Source organism: Asparagus officinalis, chromosome 1 (genome assembly GCF_001876935.1).
Source record: "Asparagus officinalis chromosome 1, Aspof.V1, whole genome shotgun sequence".
NCBI classification, from domain to species: domain Eukaryota; kingdom Viridiplantae; phylum Streptophyta; class Magnoliopsida; order Asparagales; family Asparagaceae; genus Asparagus; species Asparagus officinalis.
The window spans coordinates 30,965,456-30,980,698 of record NC_033794.1 but is presented as its reverse complement, the minus strand read 5'-3'; the positions used below and the strand labels follow the sequence as shown (position 1 = coordinate 30,980,698).

Genomic DNA, 15,243 nt, shown 5'->3' with positions numbered 1-15,243 from the left:
TCTTTTTGTTTTTCGTCCAAAAGGGCTCCGATTGACACTTTAGTATCATCGTCAAAGAAGTTATTAAGGAACACGCTTTCCATATCATCCCAGTAGTTGATGCCCCTGGCTTGAGACGACGGTACCAATCGAAGGCTGCCCCACGAATGATGCCAACGAATGACCGGACCATCAAATGTTCGTTGCCAGAGATCACGCCCAAATGGGACTTGAAGTAGACTAAGTGCTGAGTGGGCAAGCCTATCTTGTCAAACGGCGTGAAAATTAATCAGATTAAACTTCACCGGGTACGGAATTGCGTCCCACTCCCTTGGATATGGACATAGAATGCGGTCACTTTCGCCGTTAGGAAACAAAATCGAATATTGTAAAGGATCATAACAACTGTAATAATGTTTGACATGATGTCTTTGTCCAGAGTGCTCTTGAATTATAATCTCTCTATTAAATGGTTCATTTGGATTGTTTTCTATCCGAATTGTTTCTACTTGATCTGCTATTTGGGAATTGTAAATCCTTTCGTCAAGATTAGTGTTCTTAGATATACATTACTATAGTTCTTTCACAATTGGTATATCTTTAAATCTTTGTAGAAACGTTGCGTACGGATTGTTTTCCAAGATTTTCATTAGACTCTTCATGTGTCCTTCATATAAATTTCCTTCTTGTATGATATTCATTTTGTTCTGGAGCTTATTGTCTGTGTTATAGAATTATAATTGGAAGTAGCATGGTTTATCATCTTGTGGTATCAGTCCAAGAAAACTATATATGGTAGATTTGTCCTTGTGCTCTGAAAGTGTATATTTCTTGTCTTAAAGATACCAATTGTTTATTGATTGTTACCCCAAATGAAGTGAATGAGAAGACACTGTTGTATGCTTTCTTTTTTTTCTAAACTCATCTTCCTTTTCTAAATCCAATGTCAACAATTTATACAACACATCAGGAATATCAAGGTCTACAAGTATAATTTCACTATTGCTGCAGCAAAAAGTTGAGCTCTCGTGTTTAAACTTCAATGCTCTACCATGAATGCACCTTGCTATTTTTACAAGCTTGTGTTCTTCAGAGCAAGACGGAATAAATATATTGCCCTTCCTATATGATTATAATTTATCATATGTTAGTTTTATACATTGTATTAAATTATCTTTTTACAGTTCACAAAATTTTTATAACGCACGATTCTGTTCTACTTGTTGACATGCTCCTCGTTCTAACCATCCACGCCTTTTAATTGAGTTTTCTTCAAAATGTTCGTTTTCACCAATATTGCTCGTCCTTGTCCTCTTATCTTCAAAATGTTCGTTTTAATTGAGTTTTCTTCAAAAGTTCGTTTTCATTATAAGCTTCTCTCTTCTCATTAGTTAGGTCTTCGTAGTAACTTTTCCTTTTAGTTTTCGTTGATGATGTTGACAGTCCTGTATGTGTATATTGGTAATAGTTTTAGTTATAAATATTTTACGAAAGCATATAAAAGTTAAATTTGTTTGACTTAGCTTTAGATGTTTCCATGCGATATTTTAATAAACATCAAAGTGAACCAAGTGAAAGTATCATATGAACTGCAGAAGAAGTGACAATTGATTTATTTATAAAAAATATTAAATTCATATTTTTTTTCTACTCAAAAAATTTAGGGAGTCATATGTAAATTTTTAAAGGTTGTTTTTTTTTCAAAAATTTAAATAATATTTATAACTTTTAAAGTTAATGTGGATTGTTCACAAAACTTGAAGGGAGTTATTTGTATTTTTTTAACTTTAGGTGTTTTTTGTAAAATCATTTTGGAGATGTCTGTAAGAATTTCAATTTTGCAAATATTGATGATTTGAGAGGTATATATGTAAAAAATTACTTATAATAAAATTTAAAAATAATATATAAAATAATTTATGGAAGCGTACCTTTTTATTTTCTTTGTTGAAATTGTCACTTGAACTTGATCTTTATTCCTGACACAATTGTATTAACAAATACATGGAATGTTAGTATTATCTTTATTCACTTTAATGTAATGTTTAAAGTGAATTGAGGGAATTATGAAAGAAGTGAATTGAGTATGAACTATGAAAGAAATTAAAAAATAGAACAAATATATAATAATTATTTTAAAGGTGCTTTGTCAAATATATTCATAAGTGTTTGATGCCTTGACACTGAAAATATATGACATTGATATCCATGAAATCAGAAAATGAAACCTTTTATCCATTGTAGTAATAGGATGACACATCTAGAGATAATGAAGAATGACACTTCGGGATGAATGAGATATATTTTCAATGATGGTTTTTTAATTAAATTTGCTGTTTGGTTCATGTATATAATAACACAACTGGAAAAATTCAAAACATGGGCAAATATTAACCCTAATTTACTCGAAATATGATGAAGAGGATCACCTAATCAATTCTATCTCCAAACCTGTAAAGCAAAATGCCAATACTCCTTTAGACGAAAAAGCAAACCTGAATCAAGGAAAGAAGAACAAGTGAGAATAAGAAAGCTAAGGGCAATGATCCCACCTCGAAGGGGAAAATAGCTAAACACTAACTAACAACAGCCAATTAGCAAGCAAATTCCATCCTATAAAATATAAAATAAAGTCGTCAACTGTCACCTTTGGTTCTTATTCCAACAATCGGCATCAAAGAATACTTAGTAAAAAACTGGGCATTGGCGACGGATTTCGAATCCGTCGCCAATACAAACGTTGGCGACAGGAACAACCCCGTCGCTAATGTTTGCATTGGCGACGAGAACAACCCCATCGCCAATGTTTTCCCGTCGCCAATGAGTATTGGCGACGAGAAAACATTTGTGACGGATGTGTTTCGTCGCCAATGCTAATGTGCCCATCGTAAAAAAAATCAACATTAGTGATTGATTATCTCATTGTTAATGAGTGGCCCCACAAACAATTAAGAATTATTTTAATATTAGTTCCTCAAATCTATAATATTTTAAAAGTAGTCCACCAAATTATGTAAATTGCTACATCTAGGGATGTAAATGAACCAAATAATTAACAAATAGTTCGATAATTGTTCAAATAACTATTCAGTCATATTCAATTCGGTAGTTCATTTAACACATTCAAGTTTGCTAACGATTAGAATTTGACCAGATGTATATTCGATTCGTTTTTTATTAAATATTTGTTTAAAATTGATCACATGTTATTATTTGTATTATTGCATATATGATGTCATATTTGTGATTAGTTTAGAGAAAATGATGAAAAAAGTGAAAATGATAAAAAAATAGTAAAAAATCAAATAATCTTAGATCTTAAATAATCTTAATCAAATAACAATTTCTACTTAAGTTTTATATACCAATTTTAAGACTCAAATAATCTTAAATCTATTTTTTAATTAAATTTTGATTTAAATATATACACATCATATATATAGTTGACCAATCGGTTGGTCAATGGATTGGCCAATCGGTTGGCCGACCGATTGGTTCTCGGTAGATTTGTTTTTTCTATTGATTCTGTAGAAAAAAAAATATAAGAGACACAAGACTCTCAGAAAGCTCCCTCCTTCCCAGAGTTTATTAATTATGAATTTCTTTTTGTATATGTTACAAGCTGTAGCAATGATATATGTCTCTTTTTATACAAGGAGAAGCAAATACAATTAAGCTAAGTGCACAAGAAAAGGAAACAAATAAAACTGCTATCTCCTAAAGATGGAAAACAATCATAGTGAAATTTCGCCAGACAGTATTCCAAAAATGCTTCTGCCAGCTTGTATGTTGCGCAACACTCCCCCTCAAGTTGATCCGTAGAGATCATTCGAGGTCAACTTGCTCTTTAATGCTTCAAAAATTCCCTTCGGCAATGGTTTTGTGAAGATATCCGCTATTTGATCAGCACTTCGGATGTATGCAGTTTTGATGACTTTGTTCAAGATCTTCTCTCTCACGAAATGACAATCCACCTCAATGTGTTTAGTCCTTTCGTGAAAAACTGGATTCGTCGCAATGTGTATTGCAGCTTGATTTTCACAGAATAGTGTGTTGGCATTCTTTTTTTGATGATGTTTAACAAACAATTTACTTCTAATGTTGTTTGTCTAGTGTTTGTGTTTTCGTATTTATTCTAGGAAAACAACAAGTTAGAGGATGGATGGAATTGTACATTCACGATCATATCCAATGGAGGTTGGCGGAATTGTGGAGTGAAGCCTATGCAATTCATATTAAAGATCCAAGTTTAAGCTTCTTCCGCAAGTGTACCAAGTCAAGCTTATTGAAGATCAAGATCAAGCTTGAGTAATTTAGTTTAGGTTTATATATTATGTGTGTTGGTACTCTAAGCTCAATCATATACACACATACACGTTATGTGTGTTGGTACTCTAAGCTCAATCATATACACACATACACGTATTTGGTTATATATATATATATGGAAAAAGTGAATCTGCGGTGACTCCGTAGGCTGGCTCTGAGGATGCGCGATCTGGGCGGTTTATTATAAACCCAATAAAGGGATCTGAGCCCTTCGCTGAAAATCCCTTCCCCCCAAAATCCCTACCCTTCTCTCATCTCTCCCGCACTCAGATCACCTCCCGCCTACTCCTCTCCAGCGCCCGAAATCGCCGCCGGAGCTCGCCGCCCCCGATCAGCGTCGCCGCCGGCTCAAGATCGCGAATTCGGTCGCCATCACCGACCCCCTCCTCCTCACCACCGCCCGAAAGCGCCGCCGCCCAACCTCGGCCAAGCCCTCGACGTCCCCGTTCAGCGTCGCCACCGTCCCCTTGCCCTAGCCATCACCTCCCCTCCTCCTCTCCAGCTCCCGAGATCGCCGCCGCTGAGCGTCGCCGCCGGGTCATCGCCGTCTACTCCTCCTCGCCATCGAGCTCAGCCCTCGTCATCAGTCACGCCTCCGACGGCATTCGAGCTCAGCCCTCAGGTTCATCGCCGCCTCCGTAGCTCGACCAAGCCCTCGACGTCTGCCCTCATGGCTTCGAACAAATTAAAAGCGTCGACGTCTTCGAATTCTTCAAAATCAAAGCCTACCTCTTCTAAATGCAATAATCCTCCAACTTCGTAAGTAATTTGCCATGATATATTTTATTTTTAACTCTTTCTGAATTATAATTTTGTTGTAAGCCATGATGTATAATGTTTGTGTTAATAAACTTGTTAATATGCGTCTTAATTTGCCCAAATATATTTAATTTTTAACTCTTTCTGAATTATAATTTTCTTGTAGGGCTAAGATAACACACTTAAGAATTCCGGCCAATTTGTGTTATTTTCGAGATTTAATTGATAAGCGAATAATATTAGATGAAAGACACATAAAAGCCCTACAGACGACACATTTTCACAACTTTCTCAATATACCCAGGTCCTTGAGCAATGAGCAAATAGCAATTGATTGCTTGATTCAAAATTTTAATCCCGATAAATGCTCATTCATGATTGGGAATAAAAATTGTGTGTTCGGTATAGATGATATTCACCGAATTACCGGATTGCCAAAGGAGGGAATTCCGATAAAAATGAGTGGGGCAGTGGCTAATACAATCTACACATATTTTGTAAAGAATTATAAGAAAGCCGATGAGGAAAAGAAGGCGGTGATTTCGGGGAAGCGCGATAGAATGGCCGAGATGATTGTAGATATGATTAATGAAGACCCTATAATATGTGTGAAACTTATTGTGGCTTTCATTATCGGCTTCATATTATGCCCGCGGACATGTAAGACATGTCCCTTGTGGGCGTTTAGATATGCGGAGCAGTTATCAACTTTGCATAAATATAATTGGTGCCATGCGGTGTTCACTCTTCTTTGCAAAGAGATGAGTAAATCAAAGAAGTCTCTTAGTATGCGGGAATTAGGTCAGCGCTCAAATGCCGGGTACATGGGTGGTTTTTCCTCCGTTTTACTGGTGAGTTACATGAACATTATTTTGTATATCTTTTCATTTTGATAATGATTATTGTTTATGCACATGCTAATGTGTAGTTTCTTTTTTGTAGGTTTGGTTTTATGAAAAAGTAGGGGAATTAGAGTACACTTCAGATATTGAAAGGTTACCGCCGCTCTTTTGTGTGAAGAGTACTGGAAAGTGGAGGAGGACTACTATGAACAAATTATATAGAGTCCCGAAGTTGGTTACGGATAATGGCCAAGAGAATACTCCTCTTATTCATACGGCATCGCCAATAGTATTTGTACATATCGTTGCTCTAATAGTTCATTATTTTATGTCCCTTTTGTTAGTATCTATGTTTGCAACTATAGTATACGTACTAATACTAGCTTTTTTTGGTCAAATAGGAATCAAGGAAAGCTGAATTAATTTTCTTAATTGCGGAGAAGACGTACGAGTTGAATGAGCTCACTACAGAATTACGAGAATTAGAAGAGCGTAGTGCTAGATGCCAAAAAAAACCAAGGAGAAAGAGGATGACGGAAATGTAACTGAAGAAAAAAAATCAAAGAGGATATGGAAGCTAAGGAATATGAGAATTTGGAAGGAACTGGGGAAGCCGATTTATGTGATGACTTTGTGATGAGCGCAAGAGACGTGAGAATTTTAGAAGATGCTCGGTGAGTTTAGTTTTTTAAATTTTCTTGCAATTTTAATTTTTATATTTTCCATATAATTCTTGTGTAACTCTTTGTTAATTATATGCCTTCTCGACTCTATAGAGATGTTTCTCAAAAAGATGAAGGTGGTAATGAGAATAACAGAGAAACGCCATCTATCAAACGGGCTGTCGGAAAGAGGGAGAGGAAGGATGGACCCTCTGTTACTTCACCTTATATGCCTCTAGATCAACCAAAGGAAGGCACAAAGAAGAGACGTGTCATCCAGATATTGGATAGTCCTGATGGGAAAAAAAAGTACAAAAATGAAGAAGGCTTCATACCTACATCTAGAGACTATCCAGGTAAGGCACTGGCGTTTGATTATGAGAACAAATTAATTGAAGACTTTCTACAATCGAGAATGAACAGGTAACTGTTACTGACTTATTCTAATAATAATCTTTGAATTTACTTAATTCTAGTAGCAATTTTCTCACAATGTACTTGCATATAGTGATACGTACATTTGGAAGTGTGCCGAAGCAAGCGTATCTCGCTTAGATGCTTATATACTATTAACGGGAGGTGAACTCAGTGACGATGTAGGTTCTAAACAATTGTGTTATTGATTGTTTGATGTTGTATATAAAATAATTTATATTAACTATTTTATTCATTCATGGTAAATTTTGTAGGTGATCGATGCATTTGTTATTCGGCTTTGTAACAAGATTGAAACAACTAATAGTTATGATTGAAAGATACATGTCACAAGACCTTGGCTTGCAGTAAGTATATCCTTGTTTTTTTCACTAATTGGTGGATATTATTATTATGTTATCCCACAATGTTGACATTATTGCATCTTTTAGCAAGCATTTCTAGAAGGAAATATTGAAATGGTGGCAAAATGAATGAAGGAAAATGTTTCTCTGCAGAAGTTCTTGGAGTGTGAAAGAATTCTGATCCCGATTGTCAGCTCCGGACATTGGCACCTGGTAGAGTTAGTGAGAGAGGAGAAAAAATTCTATCACTACTCCTCAATCAACTTCCCTATTTATACCGCCGATGCTGTGAAATTTAGAAATAAGTTTATGAGTTTCATTGAGAGTAATTGGGGATTGGGGAAATTGGAGCATCATGGTCTTGTGTCAGTTGTCGTGCCACAACAAGGACCGTAAGTGTTTCATGCATTTCTAATTTAATTGTTCATATTTTTGGTTCATAGTCATTTTCAATATTGTAATATTTTTCCCCTAAATGCAGAACGTTAGATTGCGGGATCTTTAATATTTTTCCCCTAAATGCAGAACGTTAGATTGCGGGATCTTTATGATTGAATTCATTAACAGCATTGTAGAAAAACGGTCGATAACAATTTCAAAAGGAGATTGTGCAAAATATAGAGCAAAGTTTTGTGCTGCTCTTTTGTATGCACGTGATTCACCTTTTTTGTAAATATTATTTTAATTTTCTCCAAGGTTTTTTTGTTGTGTATTCAATGTTGTAAGTATGTTCATGTTGTTAATATGTTGTTAATTGTTTTGCGTGTACATTTACAGACAACTACGTTGTTGTTGTGTGTTGTAAGTATTTTCATGTTAAATCAAACACTTGTGCTAGAAATAACGTCAGCCCGCAGTAGAACTAACTCGAGAAGGGATAGAACTAACAGGAGGGCAGCTAGAACTAACAAGCGTGAGGTAGGGCTAACATGGCCACCAGAACAAACACTTTTACTAGAAATAACGCCAGCCCACAGTAGAACTAACTCGAGAAGGGATAGAACTAACAGAAGGGCAGCTAGAACTAACAAGCAGTGAGGTAGGGCTAACATGGCCACCAGAGCAAACATTTGTGCTAGAAATAACGCCAGCCCGCAGTAGAACTAACTCGAGAAGGGATAGAACTAACAGGAGGGCAGCTAGAACTAACAAGCATGAGGTAGGGCTAACATGGCCACCAAAACAAACCACTTTTGCTAGAAATAACTCCAGCCCGCGGTAGAACTAACTCGAGAAGGGATAGAACTAATAGGAGGGCAGCTAGAACTAACAAGCAGTTAGGTAGGGTTAATAGGAGGGCAGCTAGAACTAACAAGCAGTTAGGTAGGGCTAACATGGCCACCAAAACAAATACTTGTGCTAGAAATAACGCCAGCCCGCAGTAGAACTAACTCGAGAAGGGATAGAACTAACAGGAGGGCAGCTAGAACTAACAAGATGTGGGTTAGGGCTAACATGGCCACCAAAACAAACACTTTTGCTAGAAATAACGCCAGCCCGCAGTAGAACTAACTCGAGAAGGGATAGAACTAACAGGAGGGTAGCTAGAACTAACAAGAAGTGAGGTAGGGCTAACATGGCCAACAGAACACACAGTTGTGCTAGAAATAACGCCAGCACGAAGTAGAACTAACTCGAGATATTGTAGAACTAATAGTAGGACAGCTAGAACTAATAAGAAGTGATCTAGGCCTAACATGGCAATAGAACAAATACTTGTGCTAGAAATAACGCCAGCACGAAGTAGAACTAACTCGAGAAGGGGTAGAACTATTCAGGAGGGCAGCTAGAACTTACATATCCAATAGAACCAAAACTTAAAGTTATCTGGAGGTGGAAATAACACGAGATCAGCTAGAAATATCACATTTAATCTAGTTTAAGTTACATAGTCATTAGAACACAACTAGAACTAACATAGGCATTAGAACCCACATTTAAACTATACCTTGTGTTATCTAACACGAGAATGGCTAGAACTAACTCGAGAAACGGCTAGAACGAATATTAACCCAGGTAGAACTAACATATTCAATAGATCCAACACTTAAACTAACATTATTCACTTGCACTTGGCTGTGAAGGTTACCGAGATATTATAGGTTTGACTGCATTCATTGTTTTTGCATAGTTCCCAAGGTTGAAGAGTTAACTCACCTTGCAAAAGTGCAGTCCCAAGGAGGAGAGTTATGATAACCTGGTCCGGAACCTATCCCCACATCCAACGCGGCAACATCACCATCCCCAAAGCCTGTTCAACCCCAGGATAGGATTGATTACCTTTTCGGCGTAATCTTTTTCGGATCTCCCCATCGCCGACTCTCTGTAGACTCTTCCTCATTTATTTGTAAACCCCATACTTTTACCCTCTCCCCTACACCTTCAAGTTCCCCTGTATATATGGCGTTGTAAAATCATGGCTAGTTCCTGTACATCCGATGAAGGTCATTGCCTGCCTGGGACGCACGCTGATGTGGATCTTGGATATCCCTCATGCTGATGAAGATGTTATCCCCATTGTCTTTGCTCTTAGTTCCATCAGTGGGTGAATATACCTGGCTCCCTTCAAAGAGTTTGTACATTAACGCCCAGTTAAGATTCATAAGCGCATGGAATACGATCAATTCAGATGGGTCATGCGTGAATCACATGGGGAGGCATGCAAATGCTGGAGAGAATTGTCCTCTGGCATACGTTAACACTCTATAGCTATACAGTGTTAACGTAAACCAGAGGACTATCTTTTTGCTAGCATTCGCATGCCTTCCTAGGTGATTCACGTACTGACCCGTCTGAATTGATCGTATTCCATGCGCTTATGAATCCAGGTATACTCACCCAAGATACTGGAACTAAGAGCAAAGACACAGATTGTACATGCAGTTGACATTACTTTAATACAAGGTTGTTTTGTTAAGTCATCACGTTTTATTGTAAAGATTATGGACTGGTTGTATTGTTATGTTTGCCGTTGTGTTGTCAAGCTTATGGACGGATTGTCAAAGTTATGTTTTGGTTTTCAACCTCTCCGATTTATTGCGAAGTTTAGCACTCTGTTGTCAAGCTTATGGACTGGTTGCGTAGTTCAGCGCTCTGTTGTCAAATCTAATCTGTTTGTTGTTAAGCTTATCTGCTGTTTGCATTTAATTCTACTGTTGTTGTGAAGCTATCAGTTGTTTAGTATTTGTATTGTTAGGCTTATGGACTTGTTCACAAGTTTAGATCTTGGTTTGTATTGTTAGTTCCAGCTTAGTCTATATTCTTCTATTGCCCAGATTCGAGCAGAATCAGATAGAAAATGACCAGTTTGTGCCATGTTAGTTCTAAGTTATGCCATGTTAGTTCTAACTTATGTCTTTTTGGTTCTATCTTATACCATGTTAGTTCTAATCTACACCATGTTAGTTCTAATTGTTGTTTTCACTGTAATTTCTTCCCCCGAACTCGGAATGAGGTGATTTAAGATTTATTACTGGAGAAGCGAGGTAGAACTAACATATACAATAGATCCAACACTTAAACTAGAACTTAAAGTTATATGGAGGTGGAAATAACACGAGAACAGCTAGATCTATCACTGGAGAAGCGAGAACTTACAACAACTAAGCTGGAACGAACAAAGACGCTAGATCCAATACTTAAAGCTCTAACTAGCGCTAGCCGGCTATAGAACTAACATGAATGCGGTTAGACTTAACACGTCAGACGATAGAACTTACAACATCTAAGAAAGAACTAACAAAACAAGTGAAACAAATGACGTAGGCTCCCGTATGGATAAAATGGTGTTTTTTGAGCTAAATCGTCTTAAACCCAAAACATTATCACTTTTCCTAAACACCTAAAATAAGTTTTAATTTTGGTGTTTTGGTTTTGAGTTTGAGGAGGTGTTAATATAATATCTAACATAATATATTAAATGTAATTAATATAGAGTTAACATGTTAATGTAATATCTAACATAATTAGTTGCTAAAATATGTTAATGTAAAGATAATATATTCACAACACCTATTTATATATATCATAAATTACTAATATATTATTAAATTACTATTAATAATCTCAGCCCTATTAAAGACCATAGTATATTACATAATATTAGAATATTTATAACACATTAATTTATTAGTAACATACCAGTCATAAAATAATATTAACATTATTAAAAATATTATATTATATGAATGATTATATTATAATGACAATAGTATAATATTATGTTATATTAATAATAAAATAAGGTTATTTTAAAAATATAATATAATATATAACCGTAACAATTTGATATACCAAAATTATTAAATTATTTAACTATTTGAAAATAATATGTAATAATTATAAGATGACATAACTCATTAAGTACAATAGACCCAACACTTAAACTAGAACTTAAAGTTATATGGAGGTGGAAATAACACGAGAACAGCTGGATCTATCACTGGAGAAGCGAGAACTTACAACAACTAAGTTGGAACGAACAAAGACGCTAGATCCAATACTTAAGCTCTAACTAGCGCTAGCCGGCTATAGAACTAACATGAGTGCCCTTAGACTTAACACGGAAGATGATAGAACTAACAACATCTAAGCAAGAACTAACAAAACCAGTAAAACAAATGACTTAGGCTCCCGTATGGATTCCATGGTGTTTTTTGAGCTAAATCGTCTTCAACCCAAAACATTATCACTTTTCCTAAACACCTAAAATAAGTTTTAATTTTGGTGTTTTGGTTTTGAGTCTGAGGAGGTGTTAATACAATATCTAGCATAATATATTAAATGTAATGCATATAGAGTTGACATGTTAATGTAATATCTAACATAATTTATTGGTAAAATATGTTAATGTAAAGATAATATATTCACAACACCTATTTATATATATCATAAATTACTAATATATTATTAAATTACTATTAATAATCTCAGCCCTATTAAAGACCATAGTATATTACATAATATTAGAATATTCATAACACATTAATTTATTAGTAACATACCAGTCATAAAATAATATTAACATTATTAAAAATATTATATTATATGAATGATTATATTATAATGACAATAGTATAATATTATGTTATATTAATAATAAAATAAGGTTATTTTAAAAATATAATATAATATATAACCGTAACAATTTGATATACCAAAATTATTAAATTATTTAACTATTTGAAAATAATATGTAATAATTATAAGATGACATAACTCATTAAGTACAATAGACCCAACACTTAAACTAGAACTTAAAGTTATATGGAGGTGGAAATAACACGAGAACAGCTGGATCTATCACTGGAGAAGCGAGAACTTACAACAACTAAGTTGGAACGAACAAAGACGCTAGATCCAATACTTAAGCTCTAACTAGCGCTAGCCGGCTATAGAACTAACATGAGTGCCCTTAGACTTAACACGGAAGATGATAGAACTAACAACATCTAAGCAAGAACTAACAAAACCAGTAAAACACACGAGAATGGCAAGAACTAACACGGAAACGGCTAGAACGAACATTAACCCAGGTAGAACTAACATATTCAATAGATCCAACACTTAAACTAACATTATTCACTTGCACTTGGCTGTGAAGGTTACCAAGATATTATAGGTTTGACTGCATTCATTGTTTTTGCATAGTTCCCAAGGTTGAAGAGTTAACTCACCTTGCAAAAGTGCAGTCCCAAGGAGGAGAGTTATGATAACCTGGTCCGGAACCTATCCCCACATCCCACGCGGCAACATCACCATCCCCAAAGCCTGTTCAACCCCAGGATAGTATTGATTACCTTTTCGGCGCAATCTTTTTCGGATCTCCCCATCGCCGACTCTCTGTAGACTCTTCCTCATTTATTTGTAAACCCCATACTTTTACCCTCTCCCCTACCCTTCAAGTTCCCCTGTATATATGGCGTTGTAAAATCATGGCTAGTTCCTGTACATCCGATGAAGGTCATGGCCTGCCTGGGACGCACGCTGATGTGGATCTTGGATATCCCTCACGCTGATGAAGATGTTATCCCCATTGTCTTTGCTCTTAGTTCCATCAGTGGGTGAATATACCTGGCTCCCTTCAAAGAGTTTGTACATTAACGCCCAGTTAAGATTCATAAGCGCATGGAATACGATCAATTCAGAAGGGTCATGCGTGAATCACTTGGGGAGGCATGCAAATGCTGGAGAGAATTGTCCTCTGGCATACGTTAACACTCTATAGCTATACAGTGTTAACGTAAGCCAGAGGACTATCTTTTTGCTAGCATTCGCATGCCTTCCTAGGTGATTCACGTACTGACCCGTCTGAATTGATCGTATTCCATGCGCTTATGAATCTTAACTGTTGTTATTGCACAAGCTCATTGAAGGGAGCCAGGTATACTCACCCAAGATACTGGAACTAAGAGCAAAGACACAGATTGTACATGCAGTTGACATTACTTTAATACAAGGTTGTTTTGTTAAGTCATCACGTTTTATTGTAAAGATTATGGACTGGTTGTATTGTTATGTTTGGCGTTGTGTTGTCAAGCTTATGGACGGATTGTCAAGGTTATGTTTTGGTTTTCAACCTCTCCGATTATGGACTGGTTGCATTTAATTCTACTGTTGTTGTGAAGCTATCTGTTGTTTAGTCTTTGTATTGTTAGGCTTATGGACTTGTTCACAAGTTTAGATCTTGGTTTGTATTGTTAGTTCCAGCTTAGTCTATATTCTTCTATTGCCCAGATTCGAGCGGAATCAGATAGAAAATGACCAGTTTGTGCCATGTTAGTTCTAAGTTATGCCATGTTAGTTCTAACTTATGTCTTGTTGGTTCTAACTTATACCATGTTAGTTCTAATCTACACCATGTTAGTTCTAATTGTTGTTTTCACTGTAATTTCTCCGCCCGAACTCGGAATGAGGTGATTTAAGATTTGTTAAAAAGCTGTTGAAGAGTCCTACAACTTTGGCAATTAGAACTAACATAAAGAATTGCTATATCACTTGGGCAATGTTTTGTACCTCATTGCTATTTATAGATTCGTGTTAGTTATAAAACTGTAAGTGTTAGCTGTAGTTTAGCTCGCGTTAGTTCTACCTTATTGTTAGTTCCAGCTTAGTCTATTTTGTTCTATTACCCATGTTAGTTCTAGCTGTCCTCCTGTCAGTTCTATTGGACTATAATACATTATACAATTTTATATTGTATTATATTTAATACTTCTAATAATATAATAATGTACCCGTTAGTTCTTTCCCATTTATTGTTATTTCTAGCTTCGTGTTAGTTATAATACAGTAAGTGTTAGCTTTTGTTTAGATCGCGTTAGTTCTACCTCATTTCTTGCTAGCTCTAACTTCGCGTGTTCCCAAGAAAGACATATCCCTTCGAACCCGGATCCTCTTATTATGAATATCCTGGTATTATCGATTCACCCTGAATAGTCACACATCCCACCTATTCGGCAACTAAGGGTTGTTTTGCAACTGTGGTTGCAGCTGCAACTGTGAGTTGCAGCAAAACAAACACATGTAACTAGTCAAATTGGACCTAGTTGCATGCAACTGGAGTTGCAACCACTCCAGTTGCAGCGTACCAAACAGCCCCTTAATGTTAGTTGTTGGTTATAGTGAGTATGTTAGCCCTCGTTAATTCAATGTTAGTTCTAGCCCTTCTCGCGTTAGTTCTACTTCGTGTTGGCGTTAGTTCGAGCCCAAGTGTTTGTTGTGGTGGCCATGTTAGCCCTATATCACTTATTGATAGTTCTAGTTGTCATCCTGTTAGTTCTAGTTTATCTAAAGTTAGTTCTAATTCGTGCTGGCGTTACTTCCGTCACAAGTGTTTGTTCTGGTTGCCATGTTATCCCTAGCTCACTCCTAGTCAGTTCTAGGTCACTTCTT

General features: G+C 36.1%; 1 protein-coding gene across 1 annotated transcript; it reads left to right on the top strand.

The window, feature by feature from the left end:
* LOC109832898 lies at positions 5,566 to 7,323 on the top strand. Its single transcript, XM_020400379.1, has 5 exons — positions 5,566 to 6,204; positions 6,311 to 6,583; positions 6,686 to 6,994; positions 7,080 to 7,167; positions 7,261 to 7,323. The coding sequence occupies exons 2-5, from the start codon at positions 6,480 to 6,482 to the stop codon at positions 7,321 to 7,323; spliced, it is 564 nt and encodes a 187-aa protein (XP_020255968.1). The 5' UTR covers positions 5,566 to 6,204; positions 6,311 to 6,479.